General features: G+C 43.9%; 2 protein-coding genes, 1 long non-coding RNA gene and 1 pseudogene across 7 annotated transcripts in view; 2 read left to right on the top strand and 2 right to left on the bottom strand.

Moving 5' to 3' along the window:
• The window catches only part of LOC118386297 (plastin-2), a 35,487-nt gene extending 34,769 nt beyond the window's left edge, over positions 1-718 (bottom strand). The window contains exon 1 of the mRNA XM_035773942.2: positions 700-718. The gene's annotated coding sequence lies outside the window, so the exon portion shown is untranslated. The remainder of the gene's footprint in view (positions 1-699) is intronic.
• LOC118386300 (uncharacterized) lies at positions 246-3,012 on the top strand. 4 transcript variants are annotated; one of them, XR_004826187.2, is made up of 3 exons: positions 246-547; positions 1,639-1,760; positions 1,934-3,012. It is a non-coding gene; the product is annotated as an uncharacterized LOC118386300 (long non-coding RNA). The 4 variants fall into 4 exon arrangements; XR_004826186.2 differs by lacking the exon at positions 246-547 and adding an exon at positions 705-841; XR_004826189.2 differs by lacking the exon at positions 246-547 and adding an exon at positions 865-1,110.
• A 1,620-nt stretch (positions 3,013-4,632) lies between these two features.
• Positions 4,633-7,547, top strand: LOC118386296 (GDP-Man:Man(3)GlcNAc(2)-PP-Dol alpha-1,2-mannosyltransferase-like; annotated as a pseudogene).
• Positions 7,470-20,062, bottom strand: LOC118386295 (serine/threonine-protein kinase Nek5-like). 2 transcript variants are annotated; one of them, XM_035773938.2, is made up of 21 exons: positions 19,954-20,062; positions 19,392-19,530; positions 19,155-19,251; positions 18,959-19,056; positions 18,621-18,704; positions 18,433-18,503; positions 18,148-18,234; positions 17,073-17,127; positions 16,739-16,939; positions 16,116-16,209; positions 11,684-11,808; positions 11,287-11,537; positions 11,090-11,168; positions 10,831-10,947; positions 10,658-10,738; positions 10,352-10,459; positions 10,027-10,233; positions 9,664-9,880; positions 8,874-9,002; positions 8,487-8,625; positions 7,470-8,380 (listed from the first exon to the last, which is right to left on the bottom strand). In XM_035773938.2, the coding sequence occupies exons 2-21, from the start codon at positions 19,518-19,520 to the stop codon at positions 8,047-8,049; spliced, it is 2,703 nt and encodes a 900-aa protein (XP_035629831.1). In that variant the 5' UTR covers positions 19,521-19,530; positions 19,954-20,062; the 3' UTR covers positions 7,470-8,046. The 2 variants fall into 2 exon arrangements, with proteins under 2 accessions (XP_035629831.1, XP_035629832.1); XM_035773939.2 differs by lacking the exon at positions 18,621-18,704.
• Positions 20,063-21,022: the final 960 nt, after the last annotated feature.

The following is a 21,022-nucleotide window of genomic DNA, read 5'->3' as shown; positions in this document are numbered from 1 at the left end:
ATATTTTATACTTATGTATTCTTATCCCATTCCTAGATTGTGTGTATTTAGGTTTTGTTGTGGAATTGTTACATATTACCTGTTAGATACTGCTGCACTGTCGGATCTAGAAGCATAAGCATTTCGCTACTCTCGCAATAACATCTGCTAACCATGTGTATGTGACCAATACAATTTGATTGGATTATATTGTAATGACCTGACTAGATCATAAAGGAACAATTGTCCAGGCAGAAGATTGAGTTTACAAATTTACGGTTTATTAACCCAACTTCACACAGGCTACTGTTTGGCCGTAGCCCACGCCAAATAAATGAAGGATGCCCTGTAAAACAACCATACCCTATAAAACAATCAGATGTAAGAGCGAGAACAATGGCTAAATCTGGTCTTAACTTCCAATGCTCCATCCCCCTGCCCAACCCCACTCCACGCTACTCCGCCAACCACCAGGATGCCCGGCATCAGAACATTCCAGGCATTCCCGTGATTGGCAGATAGCATGTTGATTGGCATGTCGGACCCCGCGAACACTGGGTACTTACTGGTAAGTACAACACAACCAACTAATAGCCTAACAACACACAGCTGTCTGTGCGGGTCGCTACAATATAGACCAAATAGATGTGTCTAGTCTATGAGACAGTAAACTGTACTTGGAAAACACTTATTTGTCACACTTAACATAGTCATACATACCTTTTCTGCCATATTTGCATTGACATACTGTAGTGTGGTAGCAGTGCACCTTTGAACCTGGTTGACTCAGATTCCTTGATTTGATATGTCGGTTGCCAAGGAAGAGTTTGCCCCCAAAAAGTGACAATATGATGTAAACTAGGTAACTAAATGCGAAATTACGAATGTGATGTTAATTTTGAACGAGTTTCAAATGTCATTATTTGGTAGATTTAATTGGTTGCTGTTATTGTATGACTGGTTGTTGGTTAGCTTAGCTGGCTAGCTAATGAATCTGTTTTATGCGTGTCAACTACTAACGTTAGCGTCAATGCTGCGTTTAGACAAGGCACGCAAAAACTGTCTTAGATTCGGTATAGCGGGACAAGAAAGCAAGAAAGAGGGTTACGACAAAAGGAAGTCAGCACAACGGTATGCGTTGCTATGGTGATTTTAGTAAACAAACCGTGCCAATCAACATCCGGTAGAAAACAACCTACGACAGACAGAAAAAGTTGGCGGTAAATCCCGTCTACTGTGGCGGCTGACTGCATATACAATCGTAAATTCATTGAAAACAATGGCATCCGGTTTGCCGTCTACCGACGACGTCTACCGTCTACCACATAAACGCAGCATTAGGCTTGCCAGTTTTTCTCCCTCAGTTGATTAATTAGCTACTTAAAACAGATTACAGGCCGTTTAACCAGGGGATGACGCTTAGGTTATATTGGGCAGACACACTTGATGCTGATGGGACTGGATAGGTAGCCTATAAAGACTTTGTTGATGGTTCTAATTTACCTAGCTAGAAAACTCTAGGACTTTTATATTATTCCCATCATACTGCTACCATTGGCTCCCATTTACAGCTTCATGAAATATTTGTAGATTGGTTTGTCAGGCATTTATGCTACTCTAAATGTCTACAGTTAACTTAGCTACTTTACTTTTTGCCAGGAATTAAAAAGTTCAACGTGGAGTCGCTATGCCATCAGAACATGCAAGGCTTCTTCGGTGGCCTTTGCCCCCTAAAAAGATTCCCCCCATTGTGAAACCACTTCCTCCACCTATATTTTCAGGTAAGTTAAGTACTTTACCCTCATTGAGCATGTCTCATTGCATTTGATAACTGCAGAAATGAACTGCAGGAAGCATACAATTAGTATCCTTCTTAATCTAGATTTATGTTTGATGCAACAGTTAAAAGTGTCATGGGAAACGTGTGAACTAATTTTTATTTGTTTTCTCCAAGTACAATCATAGACTCATTGCCATCAACAGAGAGAAAGGCTCTGAAGGACAGTGCCACAGAGGGGATGGAGTCGAGTTGCCATGTGCTTCCTCTTTGGGACTATGACCCTGCAGCCTTCAGAGTGGCCCCCACTCCCCTGACCTCAGTCCCAATGATGCTGATGCCTAAAATAATTGAGGGCTTCTCCTGTTAACCCCAATGCACCCTCCCTAAAATCCCCCTCCTCGACCGCCTCAAGACAGACCCCAGATGCATCCCTTCTCTCCCTACCTTTAGCTTCAATGATTTCCTGCGGGACCCTAATGGCAGCAGTGGTCACCAGTTGCTGGAGGGCCTGAAGAAAGTGGCCCTGTCTCGCTGCAACTAGAGGAAGTTGGTTGGGTTCTTCCTAATGTAACTGCACCAAGGGCAGCGGGCTGAAGTGTCCAAGTCCACTGAGAAAGTGCTTGAGGCAAAGACCAGAATCCCACAGAGGCAGATCATATGTGAAACACACTGTATATAGTATATTAAAAGATGACCTGCCATTGTAGTAGGCTAGAGTCCAGATTGTATTATTAAGTGGGTATTGTATGACAAGGATGCTTGCTTTTGTAAATTACAGTGGTGTACTGTTTCCTCATGCGTATTGTGTGTGTGTTAGTATTTGTTGTGTTATCTGATTAAAACGGACAGCATTGATCCGTATGGAGGTGCAGACTCAGATGATGTGTCGGTTGAGCTGTCAGGGAGATGAGACCTGCAGGTCTGAGCAGAGGTCTGTAGAGATCTGAGTACCACCAGGGGAAAGACAATATGTTCAGAAGCAGGAAAACGTATATCCCCAGGCAAGGACATGTTTGCCTTCTTACTTACTATACCATAACCAACACTACATAAACAGCCCTCTTAAAACACACCTTTTTATTGGTGCCTTTCTTTATCATGCTTTTTAGTCATTCAGTTTTGATTTATTGTTTAGTTTTTTTCATCTTATGTTTGCTGTATTGTAAATATTTCCGTTTTTATTTTCCTGTGTAGCACATTGCATTGCATTCCTTGTCTGAAATGTGCTGTATAAATAAAGCTTGATTTGATGAGTTGTTTGTACCAAGCCAAGCTCAGAATTTCTTGTAGAAAATGAATCCACTTTTAATTTGAGCAGGAATGGAGGTAATCCTGAACTCTGAAGCTCAAGCACTTCCGGGACTTTCGGCAGACCCACTCCCTGTTCAGGCACTCTGGAGAGGCCATCAGCCCATCTGAGCTGGCCATACTCGACTGTCTGATAGAGGGGGGCAAGGCATTCACCCTGAATGTGCTGTGTGTTGTTGACTGTTTTTGTGGGGGTGTGTCCCTTGGCAAATATTTATATATTATTATTTATTCCTTATGTCTTTGTTGCTTTTGAGGCTTTGCAGCATAATTTAGAGAGTGACAGAAACACAAACATCCTTTGTTCGACTGACCTAACATTAAAAGGAAATACAACGACTATCACTCAAATATAGCATAACAGGAAGTAGAAGAGGAATATGTGAGCTAGAGCTTATCTTTCTCTCTGAACCTTGACAGAGGGATTCACAGTGTGTTTCTCAGGCCCACATCATCACCCTGCTTCCTGATCTGGCTCCTCTGGACCAGAGTCTGCTGTACCTTAACCTGTCCTTCAATGACCTCACTATCTTCACAGTGGAAGTGAGATTCCTTGTGAACTGAGAAAAACCACAAGCATGTCATACCGAATTACAGGGGCTTATTTTAGAGCCTATTTATTTGAAAAGGGTCTTCTGAAAGCATGTCGCATAATGGCACTGCAATTCCATGGCAAGACAACGTCCATGTCTCTGGGAAGTATGTATATGGCCAAATATGTATTTCCCCCACTCTCTTTAAACAGGTGTATGAGCTGCAACAGTTGGAGGTGCTGAAGATGAGAGACTGCCCCATAGAGGAGATTCATACCAGCATCCACAGACTCACCAGCCTCAAGACCTTTATCATGTCCTTCTGCAAGAACACCTCCCTGCCATCTAAGTAAGAGCCACAATGTGGAGCTACAGTGTTGGGAACCTGTTATACACAGTGTTATAAACCTACCCTGCTGTCAGAAGTCTCTGTCGGTGTCCCAGATCTGAGTCCTGTGCTGTTTGTCCTACCTACAGACTATACCAGCTGCCCTCTCTGCAGTTTATAGATGTCTCCTACAACCTTCTCTCATCCCTAACCAATGGCATCAGAAAACTCAGGTACAGTCCAGCGAATGCAGTAAGGTTGCAAAGACCATAATATAGAGCTTTTCCCAAGATCTTACATTTTGTGGGGGTAACTCACCCATTTCAACACCTTTGTATAGTACCCACCTTGTGTTATTATTGTACCAGAACACCTCTGGCTGCAGGACTCTGGAGTACCTGAATGTGTAGGGGGAACTAGTTGCCTGGCCTGCCCTGTGGTGCCCTGCGCCTCTCCCTCACACAGCTCAGGATGTCCAACAACTACATGCACCCCTACTTCTGGAAGAGCTGCACCTGGAACTGCTAAATTACATTTACTTTGATACTAAGTATATTTAAAACCAAATACTTTTAGATTTTTACTCAAGTAGTATTTTATTGGGTGACTTTCACTTTTACTTGAGTCATTTTCTAATAATAAGGTATCTTCACTTTTACTCAAGAATGACAATTGGGTACTTTTTCCACCAATACATATTTTAGCCATCAAGTAGCGTGTAGCTTTAATTCTGACATCCTATGTAAACAACGACATATGGACCAATCACATACACTCACCTCAAAAGTCAGGGCTACAACTACTTCTGGTGTCAAAGTTTGTGTTGTCAAGATGGCTGGCCATGCTCATCATCATCATCTGTCTGTGCTCATGCGACTTCATCAGGTAATAATAATTAAATAAATGATGTTTCTTTGTTTCTAACACCTGTCGTAGTAAATGCAGATCGTAGTTATCTTAACCTTGCAGTTATTGCCAACAGAAACTGGCTATATGAAGAAAGAACAAGTGACAGTCATAGATAAAGTTAGCTAGTTAATAACCATATCTATGACTATGAAGAAAGAACAAGAGACAGTCATAGCTAGCTAGTAGCCATATCTATGACTAAGAAAATACATTTTAAAGCCGGAGTTCATTGTATCGACATAACATTGTCAAATACTGGTGTTAAATTCCTAGCTAGCTAGCTACTGAGAACCAGTCAGCCAGCCACCCACCATGGTGTTATCGCTAGTAGTATAATTCTTCCTGTCTTTAAACAGATTAGTATGGGCAATGGTGCTGCCACGCATGTATCTGAACTTGGTGCTGACGCTGCTTCTGTTTCTACTGGCCATGGGTGTCCGAATGTGGCTGCAGAGGATTCTGAAAGCACGCCTGGCTCAGGACAGCTCCCCAACGGTGGCCTTTTCCCACCCCTACTGCAATGCAGAAGGGGGCGGGGAGCGTGTGCCCTCAGAGCGCTTCAGAATAGGTAGTTTTACACTGTCTGAGTCTATTTTCAAATTTTAATGTATTCATGGAGTGCTCATGATCTTCATCACCTGTATTTTCCATTACTTAATCTCCTGATGTGTTGAGTTGTCTCTTCTGTGTCTTCCCTCCTGTAGATACCCACACATCTCTGTTGTTGTGTACACCGGTGACCAAGGTGTCACGGGGGAGTAGATTCTGGAGGGTGCCACGACAATGATTCAACATCAGCTTGCCTCGTCCAGTGACTTTCATATTCCTGAAGAACCGTCTCTTGCTTGAGGATAGCTCCTACCCCACTTCACCCTGCTGGGGCAGAGCATGGACACCATGTTCCTGGGCTGGGAGGCCCTCACATCCTTTATACCAGACCTCTATATGGACTCCATGGGCTATGCCTTCACTCTGCCTATCTTCCGCTACCTGGGAGGACGCAGGGTGGGCAGCTATGTGCACTTTTCCACCGTCAGTACTGACAATAACCTGCCCAGGGACTGCGGTTGAAAAGTAGCCAGCTGGCTAAAACCGGCTCTTTTACTTAAACGTTGATTAATGTGCACTCTCCCTGTAAAAATAAAATAAACTCAATAAACTCAAACCTCAACATGCTTTCTGTGGTGAGAGGAACCCCAGGTCAGTACTGTTTATTTGAATTACATAAAGCATATTGGTATTGTTATTAATTGTGATAATGAAGATAATGTGCTCTTTAATAGTGTTTTTGTTATAGGCCTAGTTATCAAATTGATTTTCCTCTGCAGTATTTGTAATCATCCACTCTCTCCTACAAAACCAACAGGTTCAACAATGCAGACTACATCTCTACTAACCCTGTCCTTAGTATGGCTAAGGTGATGTACTACTGTGCCTTCACTCTGATCTACGGCCCAACTCAACCTGAGTGGCGCACCCCCAGCCGCACCGGCGTGGTCTACCCGCCCTGTGACGTCCGTTCCTTCATTGACATACCATTGGAGGATGAGGTGAAAGGGGAGGTTATCAGAGACAGGAAGTGCCATTCGATATTGTCCGTGGGTCAGGTCAGTTCTGACCAGAAAAGACCATTGGCTACAGATAAGGGCATTTCAGAAGCTTCTGGAGAGGAAAGGGGCGAGGGCGGGAGTCTCAGAGACTGGTGTTGATTGGTTGCTGCCATAACCAGGAGGATGAGGATAGAGTACTGATGCTAAGGGGTTGTGCCAGGAGCTGGGTGTGACTGGCAGGGTGGAGTTTAAACTCAACGCTTCCTTTCAGGAGCTAAAGAGGGAGCTGATGGATGCCACCATTGGCGTGCACACTATGTGGAACTAGCATTTTGGTTTAGGTATTAATCTTATCTCTACCATGTTATCTTTTAGACAAGTATTGTAAATGCCAAACTTGTGATCCTTGTCCCTACTCTGCCTCCTATTCTCTTCTGTCTCAGGTGTAGTAGAATGTATGGCTGCAGGGACTCCTGGTTCACAAGTCCGGCTGCTCAAAGCTGGACATCGTGGTTCCCTACAAGGGTGGACAGACGGGCTTCCTGGCCGACAGTGAGGGGAATTACGCCACCGCCATGGAGACCATCCTGACCCTGTCGGCGGCGGCACGATGAAGATCCGGCGGAACACCCGGCGGTCCGTTCACAGTTTCTCAAACCATGAGTTTGACTCTAGCTTCCTGTCTTCCATGGAACCTCTGATGGGAACACAGCAGCGATGAAGGAAGACCAATCACTCCCACCTCCGACTGAAGCCCCAGGCCTGATTGGTCGAATCAATTTGAATGTTGGAACGCTGATGGTCTATCGGAGCTTGGCTGGCTTTATTAATATGAATAAATAAGGATGCTTATCTTACCTGCTCTGTCTTGATAGAGTTACAGTGAAGTAACGTGGTGAACATTCTATTTATACATTTACACTAAAAAATCATTTGATCCTGAATAGAGGTTTCTGTACTGGTTTCACCTGCGAAGAATGACCAAATATCATTGTGCTATTTTTTTCCTGTGTGATTTTTATTCCCGCCCTCTGTAAGGGACCATGGCTCAGAAATGTTACTGATTTAATGTGCAGAAAATGTAAATATACAAACAATGTTTTATTCTGGAAAAGTACATGTATTGTTCATATGTCTGATGAATAAAACATTCAACCTTGTGTTGTATTTTATTATTTTGATTTAGTCTTTAGAGGTTGCTCCATGTAACAACAAACATTTTCAACACCCAAATACTTGTCTGCCTGCTTGTTATACTGCCACCCTGTGGCAAGAATAGGTAGCACCAAACTAACCTGCAGTTTAGAAAAATGTAAGACAGGTCTACTAGGTTAAAGTTTGGGCCAAGTGATACCTATTGTTGCCACAGGTTGGCAGTGAAGGCTGCTGAGGTGAGGACGGCTCATAATAAAGGCTACAATGGTGCAAAATCATGTATTTGATACCATTCTACTCCAGCCACTACCATGAGCTCGTCCTCCCCAATTCAGGTGCCACCAACCACCTGTGACGTCTACTTATAGCCAAGAAAACAATATATGCAAGTTATGTTGCTGAAAATGATAAAGATAGCTTACTCAAACTTGCTGTTTTTTGTAGAAAAGAATCCATTAACAAGGTCCTTGTCATCGTTTCACTTAAATCTCAATAATATGAACACTAATTTTCTGGCTGTTGCTTCTTATTGGCCTCACAGTCCTCGTCTGAAACCTGGGTATTCCTTGGTTGCTCTGCCCGAGTCTCACACCCTGCAGCTTGAGTCTGAGAGGGTTTACCCTCTATGGAGGTGTAACCAGTGGGCTCTATCACAGGGTGTATTTGCTGGAGATCTACAGTTTCCTGACTGTCTAACTCTATTTCCCCCACTACTCCATCTGTTACAACCTTCTCTCCTCCTTCCTCTTTCACACTCTCTCCATCCTCCATTATAAAAAGGTTCATCATTGACTCTGCCACCTCCTCTCTCAGCTCATCTTCAGACTCCTCAAAGTTCCTGAGTAAGGAGATATTGAAAAATGTAGGAAGATTGAAATGTCATAAAGGTTGGCCGAGTAACACAAGCACATTCATTGTCAGCATCAGCCCAGTGTCACACTCACGTGTCGTCATCATCTGATCTGGGCTCTAGACGCTCCTCGTCCATCTCCACATCTGAGTCTTCATCCTCCTCCGCTTTTTCCTCTGTTTCGGCTCCCTCTTTCTCCGGCTCCTTGGCGCGGTCTTTCTCAGTCAATGGTTCTAAGAGGGAAGGAGAAAGGTGTTTAATTGCTGTGCTCTTGTATTTGAGAATTCTAGACCTGGGGAGAATCTCAATTGCATACTCCTCGCATCCTCTCTGCTCGCCTCCTTCTCAAAACTCAAAGCCAGAGGTCCCTTCCATGTGACTTTCTCAACCAATGGGTTTCGAGAAGGCGAGGAGAGAGTATACAATCGAGATTCTCCCTATCAATCTAAAACCCTGGGGTCAAGTCTAAGAGGAGTCTGACCTGGCATTACAGAGTCCAGGGTAGAGGTCAGCTCAGCCTGGCCCAAAGCATGGAGCAGGGTGTTGGGGGGACCCTCTCCCCACGGTCTCCTCTCCCTTATTGCATTCCCTTTGAGATCTGCAGCATCACCTGGGGGAAGGAAGAGAGTACAGTACTGACCCTGCTGAACACTGACACTAAGGGAAGATCTCAATTGGGGTGTTATTCAACTCCTGCGTCCTCTCTTGAAGAGAGGCGGCAAGGAGAGGGAAAGTGGACAAAAATGCACTTGTATGAAGTTAGACTCTCCTTCTCCAATCACGTGTCATCAGGAAAATTCCATATACAGGGTGGAATCCCAAAATAAATGTGTACATTCGTAAAACTATTTAAGTTAGTTGTTCAAGACATTTTATAGATTAAAGGATAAGTACCATATAGTTTTTAAATATGTTTAAGCTTTCCTCCTGCAAGAAAACAACAGCTGATTCAAAGGGCGTGTGGCGGATGAAAAAAAACATCCACACTTGCCGCCGGGAGGATACTCTTGTGGATCCTTTGGCGAAGTAGGTCATTGAGGAGGGTAGCATACTCCTCGGTTTGCCTACTAACGAATTGACACTCCCCTTGACCACTTATCAGTTTCTGGGACACGAAGGACAGAGGACAGAGGAGGGATTGATCCTGGCCGCTTCAAAACCCATTGGAGGACCGCTGGCTTTCTCATCCAATGGGTTTTGACAAGGAGACAAGGAGAGAGGATACGAGGAGTATGCAATTGAGATTCTTCCATTGTGTCACTTCCACTCACCCAGTTCAGGCACAGCCATGGTGGTACACACTGATGACACGTCCATCTCAGCCAGGGCATCCAGTAGGGTCTGTGGTGCTGCCTGGCCCCACCCCTTCCTCACCTTTGACCTGGGTGTGCCTTCATCCTGCCCTGCCCCCAATCCTGCCCCGGACCAATCCCTGTGCCTCAGCTCCTCCCCTGCCTGGAAGCTCAGGGTCTGGTTCAGTGGGTCCACCTCCCAGACAGACAGACACACAGACACACACACACCGGGTAAACGGTGAGATGCTTGAGAGCCCCACCATTGTCCTAAGTGAAGTCACACACCACGTTGAAATGAACATACTCACTTAGGCAACATGGTAACATGTCATCTTTTACCTCGTCTTTCTCGTCTTCCTTTTTGTCCTCTACTATTCTCTCCTCATCCCTCTTTTGCTCTTTTTCTTTGTCTTCATCCTCTTGAATCCTTTCATCATTTAACTTGATCTCAAACATGATAGCTTTCTTGTCTTTGTGCTTCTTCTGTAGCTCTCTCCTCTCCAGTCTGTTCTCCTGCCTGATCTGTCTCAGGGCTCCTTCAATGTCCTAAATGTTGCAGATAGAAATTTAAGATACAGGCATGAAATGATTATTTATTGTGAGAGACTTCTGTTTTACACAATCCATTTCTATGTGAACGTTCGCAATAAGCCCCTGGTCTTACCTGGTCAGTTTGGGGTCTGTCTCTGTCCTGGTCTCCACTATGTGTTGGTGGCTCTATGTGTCTGGGCTTCTCTACCAGGTATGTGCCTGGTTTCACTTGTGGCTGGGGCTGAAAAGATATGTCTGTTCTGTTAATATCAATGTCATTGTATAGACTTAAATGTTGGAAAAATCTGTGTTTGGTACAGTGAGAATGGTATTAGAAACATGCCGTGGTGTTATGCAGATAGCACGTGGTTATGATAAAGAATGGTAGGGCATAGGGAATGACAGAGAAACCTTTACGTCAATATGTTATTGTGTTTACCTCAGCATCAGCTCTCATTCTGATATCTCTCATCTGATTATAGTATTGCTGTCTGATGTGCTGCAACTTCCGTAGATACTCCTACACATATAGACATGAACCTGAATGTTTGACAAATAAACAATAAATCACGTATTCACTTTTCCGCACCTTCTCCTGCCGTTCTGTCTTACCTGCTGCCCATCCTGCCTCCTGTCGTGAGGTGTGGGTGGGTGTGCAGGTCGCCCTGCCCCCTGGTCCTGCTCAGGCTGTCTGTAACGCTCAGCGTCTGCTGTGGATGGCCGCAGGCCCTGGGGGGGGGGAAAGGGAAGGGCCAGGGTTCATATTTACAGATATTACAGTTACAATACATCAGCATGTCCAGTTTGTCTAGTATTTAACAGAAGCCAGCAAACAGCTGGCTGTTTCAGCATAATACAGCCTGAGACCCACCAGCTGTTTCTCTGCCCTCAGCTTGTACTGGTTGGCCTCCTGTCTCCTCTGGCGGTATTCATCATGAGCAGCAGCCACCCTGAAGGCAGAACACACACAAATTAACAAAAGCCTGCAAACCCTGTATCTCGCAAGGACCAGGTTTGAAGAACACTTCATTATTCTATAATTATGGTTATACTTGAATGAACACTCACAATTGATAAGGTTCTGGGCGATTCTCTCTGTCATCATAGCGCTCCACAGGTCTCTCCTGAACCACCGGAGGATGACGAGAGGGAAGAGGAGGACGAGGAGGTAGAGGAGAGTATCTCCTCTGGATGGCGTCCAGCTGGGCATAGTAGTGGTCATAAGGGTTGACTTCAGCCTGACCGTCCCACCTGGGGTTCTGTTGACCGTATTGTCTGTCCACTGGAACCCTAATCTGTGCTGCTCGTGGATGAAACAGCTGAGGAACAAAAACATAAACCCAAAAGATAAGATGGAATTTCAGTGGTACAGTTCTAGGAACATGCTTTCATGCAGTAGCTGTTATACAGTAGTAGGCTACTGTAGGAGTAACTGATTTAGTTGTTCTTTAGACAGGTGAGTTACTTTGTGCTGTGGCATGACTCTGGTAGGGGGTTTCCAATTTGGTTTGGGGGACGGTTTCTTCACCGAGGGCCCAGGCTTCGACCGAGGAGGAGGCCTCTCTGAGACTCTGGCTTTGGGGACTATGTCTGGACACCAACAGAGGATGAAAAAATGGAAAGTTACAAAAAACAAAAAGGAGATACATACAGTATGCAGCTAACAGATAGGAGGTAAATCATTGTGATTAAATATCACAAGCTACAGGACTGTTTTGTGATCACAGACTGGAATGTGTTCCCGGGATTCCCCCGATGGCACTGAGTACACCACATCAGTCACTGGCTTCATCAATAAGTGCATCGATGACGTCGTCCCCACAGTGACCGTACGTACATCCCCCAACCAGAAGCCATGGAGCGGGACTCTAACCCGGAAGCCTATAAGAAATCCTGCCTTCTGATGACCCATTAAGCAGGCAAAGCGTCAATACAGGACTAAGATTGAATCGTACTACACTGTCTCCGATGCTCGTCAGATGTGGCAGGGCTTGCAAACCATTACAGACTACAAAGAGAAGCACAGCCGCGGGCTTCCCAGTGACACGATCCTACCAGACGAGCTAAATTACTTTTATGCTCGCTTCAAGGCAAGTAACACTGTGTGATCATTCTCTCTGTAGCCAATGTGAGTAAGACCTTTAAACAGGTCAACATCCACAAGGCCAGACGGATTACCAGGATGTGTACTCCCAGCATGCACTGACTACCTGGCAAGTGCCTTCACTAACATTTTCAACCTGTCCCTGACTGAGTCTGTAATACCAACATGTATGACCACCAAAGTCCCTGTACTCAAGAACACTAAGGCAACCTGCCTTGTTCTGGGATTTAGGCAACCTGCCTAAATGAATACCGACAGGTAGCACTCAAGTCTGTAGCCATGAAGTGCTTTGAAAGGCTGGCCATGGCTCACATCAACACCATTATTATCCACAGATGATGCAATCTATTGCACTCAACACTGCCCTTCCCCACCTGAACAAAAGGAACACCTATGTGAGAATGCTATTCATTGACTACAGATCAGCGTTCAACACCATAGTGCCCTCAAAGCTCATCACCAAGCTCAGGACCCTGGGACAAAACACCTCCCTCTGCAACTCGATCCAAGACTTCCTGATGGGCCGCCCCCAAGTGGTAAGGGTAGGTAACAACACATCCACCACGCTGATACTCAACACGGGGGCCCCTCAGGGGTGCATGGTCAGCCCCCTCCTGTACTCCCTGTTCACTCGTGACTGCATGGCCAGGCATGACTCCAACACCATCATCAAGTCTGCCGATGACACAACAGTGGTAGGTCTGATCACCGACAACGATGAGACAGCCTATAGGGAGGAGGTTAGAGACCTGGCCTTGTGGTGCCAGCACAACAACCTCTCCCTCAACATGATCAAGACAAAGGAGATGATTGTGGACTACAGGAAAAGGAGGACAAAGCATGCCCCTATTCTCATCGACAGGGCTGTATTGGAGCAGATTGAGAGATTCAAGTTCCTTGGTGTCCACACCAACAAACTATCATGGTTCAAACACACTAAGACAGTCGTGAAGAGGGCACGACAAAACCTATTTCCCCTCAGCAGACTGAGAAGATTCGGCATGGGTCCTCAGATCCTCAAAAGGTTCTACAGCTGCACCATCGAGAGCATCCTGACTGGTTGCATCACTGCCTGGTATGACAACTGCTCGGCCTCCGACCGCAAAGCAGTAAAGAGGGTAGTGCATATGGCCCAGTACATCACTGGTGCCAAGCATCCTGCCATCCAGGACCTCTAAACCAGGCAGTGTCAGAGGAAGGCCCATAAAAATGGTCAAAGACTCAAACCACCCTAGTCATAGACTGTTCTCTCTGCTACCACACGGCAAGCGGTACTGGAGCTCCAAGTCTAGGTCAAAAAGGCTTCTAAACAGCTTCTACCCCCAAGCCATAAGACTCCTGAACAGCTAATCAAAGGGCTACCCAAACCCCTTTTTTTCCGCTGCTGCTACTCTCTGGTTATTATCTACACATATTCACTTTAACTCTACCTACATGTACATATTACCTCAATTACCTCAACCATCCAGTGCCCCCACACATTGATTCTGTACCGGTACCCCCTGTATATACAGTTGAAGTCGGAAGTTTACATACACCTAAGCCAAATACATTTAAACTCAGTTTTTCACAATTCCTGACATTAAATCCTAGTAAAAATTCCCTGTCTTAGGTCAGTTAGGATCACCACTTTATTTTAAGAATGTGAAATGTCAGAATAGTAGAGAAAATTATTTATTTCAGCTTTTATTTCTTTCATCACATTCCCAGTGGGTCAAAAGTGTACATACACTCAATTACTATTTGGTAGCATTGCCTTAAATTGTTTAACTTGGGTCAAACGTTTCGGGTAGCCTTCCACAAGCTTAGCACAATACCTTGGGTGAATTTTGACAGAGCTGGTGTAACTGAGTCAGGTTTGTAGGCCTCCTTGCTCGCACATGCTTTTTCAGTTCTGCCCACAACTTTTCTATGGGATTGAGGTCAGGGCTTTGTGATGGCCACTCCAATACCTTGACTTTGTTGTACTTAAGCCATTTTGCCACAACTTTGGAAGTATCCTTGGGGTCATTGTCCATTTGGAAGACCCATTTGCGACCAAGCTTTAACTTCCTGACTGATGTCTTGAGATGTTGCTTCAATATATCCACATAATTTTCTTACCTCATGATCCCATCTATTTTGTGAAGTGCACCAGTCCCTCCTGCAGCAAAGCACCCCCATGGTGTTCTTCGGCTTGCAAGCCTCCCCCTTTTCCTCCAAACAACCATGATCATTATGGCCAAACAGTTCTATTTTTGTTTCATCAGACCAGAGGACATTTCTCCAAAAAGTATAATCTTTGTCCCCATGTGCAGTTGCAAACCGTAGTCTGGCTTTTTTATGGCGGTTTTGGAGCAGTGGCTTCTTCCTTGCTGAGCGGCCTTTCAGGTTATGTTGATATAGGACTCGTTTTACTGTGGATATATATAATTTTGGACCTGTTTTCTACAGCATCTTCACAAGGTACTTTCCTGTTGTTCTGGGATTGATTTGCATTTTTCGCACAAAAGTGCGTTCATCTCTAGGAGACCTTCCTAAGCGGTATGACGGTTGCGTGGTCCCATGGTGTTTATACTTGCGTACTATTGTTTGTACAGATGAACATGGTACCTTCAGGCCTTTGGAAATTGCTCCCAAGGATGAACCAGACTTGTTGAGGTCTACAAAAAAAATTCTGAGGTTTTGGCTGATTTCTTTTGATTTTCCCATGATGTCAAGCAAAGATGCACTGAGTTTGAAGGTAGGCCTTGAAATACATCCACAGGTACACCTCCAATTGACTCAAATGATGTCAATTAGCCTATCAGAAGCTTCTAAAGCCATGACATAATTTTCTGGAATTTTCCAAGCTCTTTACAGGCACAGTCAACTTAGTGTATGTAAACTTCTGATTCACTGGAATTATGATACAGTGAATTATAAGTGAAATAATCTGTCTGTAAACAATTGTTGTAAAAATGACTTGTGTCATGCACAAAGTAGATGTCCTAACCGACTTGCCAAAACTATATTTTGTTAACAAGAAATGTGTGGAGTGGTTGAAAAACAAGTTTTAATGACTCCAACCTAAGTGTATGTAAACTTCCGACTTCAACTGTAGGCTCGCTATTATTATTTTACTGCTGCTGTTTGATTAATAGTTACTTTAGTTTTTTATTTTCTATTTTTTACTTAACACTTACTTTCTTAAAATCTTCTTAAAGCATTGTTGGTTAAGGGCTATTCAGTAAGCATTTCACTGTAAGGTGTTGTATTCGGCGCATGTGACAAATAACATTCGATTTGATTTGACATCATTGTGATGTTGAGTTGGCATACCCAGACAAGCCAAAGTTGCTATAATGGTACCATAACAATACAGGTGCCAGAATTGACGTCAGCACTGGCATGCTTCCTAATAGAATGACAACATCTATTGCCATTCACCAGATGATTGTACTCTGAGAATGAGAGACACGGCTGAAGTCATTTACATTTCATGCCCAGCAATCTTTGAACTGTGCTCACAGTTCAGTTCTGTGTAACTGTTTTTGATGCCAAGAGTTTTAGTGAATGTATTCTGATGACGATGAACAGATATTGGAGAGAATGCTATGACCCTGACCACCAGGTGGTGTAACTGACAACACTTCATCACAGCTACTGTGAAGCCAAGCCTATGAGCCAAGCCTATTTAAGTAGGAAACTTTGTTGTTGGGTAATGTGTGGCTGAAACCATTCTGAGAAAAGTTAATGATTATGTTAAGGGGATGTTTGGACTCTGACAGAAAGCAATACAATATTTTCGGTTATGTCCCTTAAGCGTGTGTACCGGTGATCTGTACTGGTGCGGCCCGCACTCTAGGTAGTGGGCCTGCAGCTCTCTTTCTGTGCAGCACTGTGTGGCTGAATTCCTCCTCAATGACCTAGAAACACCCAGAACAGAGTACGGAAACAGCACAGGACATCCTGAAGTTAACACAATAATACAATAACACACACACTGTACATGTTTATTTTACTATCCTTGTGGGGACCAAACAATTGATTCCCATTCAAAATCCTATTTTCCCTAGCACCTAACCTTGACCTTAACCCCAAACCCTTAACTCCTAACCCTAATTCTAACCCTAATTGTAACCTTAACCATAAACCTAACCCCTAAGGCTAAAATATGTTTTAGGATAGTAAAACCAAAAACACACACACACAAACATGCAAGCTAATAATATCTGTTCTTGACAAGAAGTCACAAGACTTCTACAAAGTGTGAATAGTTAGGACATTTGGGTTGTGCAAGTTTTGTTTAACCGTTTCAACCCCAAAAGATTTCAATGTTCATTTCTGTAAACAGAAAGTCACCCCTCTGTTTATAATTATCTAAGCCTAAGGGGGAACGTATAGAAAGGTTACCGGCCGAGCCTCCAGTCCCTTTCTTGGTACCCTAGTAGTTACCTGGGGGTCCAGGTGTTTGCTGATGTGTTTCTCCAGGAAGGGCCGTTTGAGGACAGAGTTGACGGAGGGCCGGTCTCGCGGGCTGACCTTGAACAGCTGAGTGACCAGCAGGCGCAGGTCGTAGGAGTAGCGGGTGGAGACTGGGTTATAGCGCCCCCTACAGATCTTCACTACCAGCTGCCTCAGGCTGTTGCCCTCAAACTGCAGGTGGAGAGAAATACTATTGAGATAGTGTGGCTTTGAATTGCATGTGCATATGTGTGTGCATTTGTGTGTTTGTCTGAGTGTGAGTGCGTGTGAGTGTGTGCATTTGTGTGTTTGTAGCAGTGCTTACTGGATGTCTGAGGGTGCAGAGCTCATACAGGACACAGCCCAGAGACCAGATATCCCTGAGGAACAGAGAGAACCAGTCAAAGATTGCTGTTGAATATAAGAGCAGTCATTATAAAATGCACAAGGGTACTTTGCAGCTGTGGTAATGGTGGATGACAGTTTATGATATATATGATGATCTGTGAACTATTCGTGATAGAGGGGAAATTACACATAAAAATGTATGTGACAGTAAAACTCAGGGAGCGCCCTCTCTATCCCAGCTCTAGAAAGCAGAACAATAGCTGCCTAGACAAAGTGTGTATGTGTGCTTATTAATGGAGGGAGGACACCCATTTCAGACGAGCCAGAATGAGAGTATGATGGAAAAAATGGTGGCGTTGTTGCAGCCACATGGCTGATTGATCAGGCAGCTAGCTAAGGCTCTAAAGTCCTGTCTGCTTGCTTCACTGTTTACACAAATAAGTTCCAACACGAAATACATTACGTCACACAATGTTTTGATTGCTCAGATGGAGCAAGGTGTTTGCAACACAACAGTTATGGCCATATACTGAATGAACGTGTTAACTTCTCCCCATAGTCAGTCAGTGTCTCATCAGGTAACATATCACCATATTAGACACCGCCGACATATGTTATTGGTAGAAAGTAACACAGGGTCTATTTTTGGGTTGTCTAAACACATAACAGCATAACGGGAAATCCTGCGGGTGTGCTAGGAAGAGGTACAGTAGCTCATTTCATCAAAACACAACACTGACATTTTGGCTTTTACTTTTGCAGGCCAAGACACTGGATGAATCAACATAGTTTCCACATCATTTCAACCCCAAAAATCTATGTGATGACAAACTTACTGGATTTCGTATTTTTTTCAACAGCATGGTGATTTTTTTGTTGTTGATTTCATGTTGCATTCATGTTAGACAACTCCAACAAATGTAAATCAAAACTAGACGTTGAACTGACGTCTGTGTCCAGTGAGAGGCCGTGTGTGAATAAGAGAGAAAGACATCGGTAGAGTGAGAGAGAGAGAGAGTAATAAAAAGAAGGGATGATAATATGGTACATACGTTTTGTTATTGTACGGTCTGTTGTCACAGATCTCAGGAGACAGGTAATATGGCGTCCCAACACAGGTCCTGGCTAGCTCCATGGTACTAGCCAATCACATTCATCAGAACATAAATATACATGAGTTGTAATACACAATGTAACAGTATGGTTGTGGAATGTGGAATTTTAATAACATGGTTTGGAACATGTCCTAGCTCTCTGTAATCAGCAGCTGTTATGGAGAAAATACCAGTAGTCTCTTTCCTGACTGTGAGTCTTCTGCCACTATCATAGAAACTCACTTGTTTAACATTCTTGCAATGCCAAAGTCTCCCAGCTTGGCTTTCATCCCCTTCATGGTAAGGAATATATTCTAGAGGAAAGCAATACAAAAACAAAACAATGATCAGAGTAGATCAAGTTGTTATAAGTGGTAACTGTGCTTTGATATCTATGTGGCTTTTGTCTGACTATGACAGCTGTCTAATACCTGTGCTTTGATGTCCCTGTGCAAAACCTTCCTGTCATGGATGTGTTTCAGTCCCAAACAGATCTGTACAAACCAATCCACTATCTGAGTGGGAACAAAATAGTTTACATGAGTATTTCCTTGAACCTTGTGTGTGTGTGTCTCAGTGGAGGCTGCTGAGGGGAGGACAGCTCATAATAATGTCTGGAATGGCGCTAATGGAATGGCATCAAACACATGGAAACCATGTGTTTGATGTATTTGATACAATTCCACTCATTCTGCTCCAGCCATTACCATGAGCCAGTCCTCCCCAATTAAGGTGCCACCAAGCTCCTGTGGTGTGTGTGTGTCTGTACCTGCTCCTCAGTAAACATAACCCCTCTTTGCATACTGATCTTCTTCATCAGATCTCCTCCATCACAGTACTCCATCACTATGTACAGGTTAGTGCTCTCTGTTTCAGACAGGATAAACTGATCAACATCACACACAAGCAAGCACGTACGCATGTATGCACACACACACACACAGACATATTGACTGGATACAAACCTTGAAATGATTTGAAAAAGGTGACAATATTTGGATGCTTCATCTTTGCAAGCAGCATGACTTCCTTTTTGGATGCTTCCTTTTCCATAGGTGACATCTATGAATGACATTGCAACAAAAAAGGGGATGGAAATTCTCATAACAAATTCCTGGCCTACTGGTTAAAACAATGCAGTTGGTTGTGTAGAGGCTTGGTTATGATTTGATGAGCATCACAGATAAGTCTATGGTTGGTACCTTTCTGAGGTTGATCTCTTTGACCACGCACTGGCTCTCACCACCCCAATGTCTGTCCCTGTCCAGGGCCAAGAAGGCCTTCCCAAATGCCCCCTCTCCAATCTGATGGACCACCTCATACTGGTTCATAACACAACAGCTGAGGAAACAGTGGGAGAAACTTAGGGGTTTTGAAAACACACACCTATCGTCATACATTTAGAATTCATCCTTATGTGTGTTCTCAGAAAATGAGACCTCTAAGTGCATGAACTTGTATAATGCAATTTCACACACACGAGAATGGTTTGGATTTCATATGCTTAATTCACCACGCCACATTTATTTATAGCAAGACGTGATGGCGGGTGATAGCACTATTCCTGTCATTGGTTGGGGATAGGATGGATCAGATGATACCCACAAAATCAGCTGCCAAAACGCCAGGACAGCATGAGCCCGTTACCATGGCGACAGATACACAGAGCCGATTGCATGTCTGCTAGCTAGTTTACTAACCTTCTTTGGTGTAATATTGGGCTTTACTTTACATTAAAAACAAACAAACAAAAGTGGTACTTACCAAGACGACACGTTCCCTTTCAAATGTACATTTGTGGGAACACTGTGTGGTGATGTGTTTTTTTTCAACAGAGTTAAATCTAACCCGAAAAGTATGTTGACAAAGATGGCAGAATGCACAAAAAAGCAAAGTACTCTGGGACTTGTAGGCAATGTCTTCAATACAATTGTCTACCTGGAGCCAAATACTAGGAGTGTCATATTTCAAGGGCTAATTATTAGAGAGAGAGATTTTATGGCATTGTTTGTTACACTTCTTTCAATGGAATATTCTGGCAACGCTGAATCAAATGTTTAGCACTGAGCAAAATTACCAACACCGAAAGCACACTTCATTGAGATGGATTAGGTAACAGGAGCCATCTAAACTAGTGGTGTCAAGAGCCTGAAATGTATCATACATATATCCTCAGTGAATTCAGTTATTATTACACTGTTAATGAGGGACAAATGTGTTCCAATGGTCGACACCACATTATAAATATCAATACATACCATGATGACATGGTTATGCATCAATGATTGATGGAATGTATATTAATAATGCAATTCTATCTTTAATTTATCTTTGACTGGTAATCTGATATGGGTTTGAGGCAAGTGCAAAGACAAGTCACTTTTTAACACTTGGTATGGCAGCTGAATTTTTTAGGCTTATTCAAGGCCAAGGGATCATATGGCTGTTACAAGATTAGCCTATATCACACCCAAAGTTGAAATGCAAGGGAGTGTGTTTGTGCTCCAGACCAGTCAGTGGATAAGGTGCAGCTGGACCAACTAATGCCAATGTAAGTTATACCCTATAGCCCAGGCCTGCGAGCAGAAACACAGGACACTAGCTAGCCATAAGGCCTCTACTGTATGTGGGACCAGTGACTCTTTAGGAGGCATCAGACTCATAGCACTCCATGTAATCCCCTGCATTACCAGCATCTCTGTGGTCTGTCAACAGAGCTGAGCTCTCCCACAGGGTCAGTGGAGGGCCAGCCCTCTGTGTGCAAATGCGCTTCACAGATTCCTCCTCTAACTGGGAGCAATGTTCCCATAATGCAAACATGGAAACACGTACT

This window comes from Oncorhynchus keta, chromosome 7 (assembly GCF_023373465.1).
Source record: "Oncorhynchus keta strain PuntledgeMale-10-30-2019 chromosome 7, Oket_V2, whole genome shotgun sequence".
In the NCBI taxonomy this organism is placed as follows: Eukaryota; Metazoa; Chordata; class Actinopteri; order Salmoniformes; family Salmonidae; genus Oncorhynchus; species Oncorhynchus keta.
Note: the sequence above shows the minus strand (reverse complement) of the source record. Positions and strands in the feature narration are given on the sequence as shown.

Coding starts and splice junctions, on each gene's coding strand:
- LOC118386295 (XM_035773938.2), bottom strand. CDS start 19,520: ATGAACCAGTATGAGGTGGTCCATCAGATTGGAGAGGGGGCATTTGGG. Junction 17,128..18,147: donor AGACCGTACAATAACAAAAC/GTATGTACCATA, acceptor TCTGTTCCTCAG/GGATATCTGGTCTCTGGGCT. Junction 10,460..10,657: donor GAATGAGAGCTGATGCTGAG/GTAAACACAATA, acceptor ATATCTTTTCAG/CCCCAGCCACAAGTGAAACC.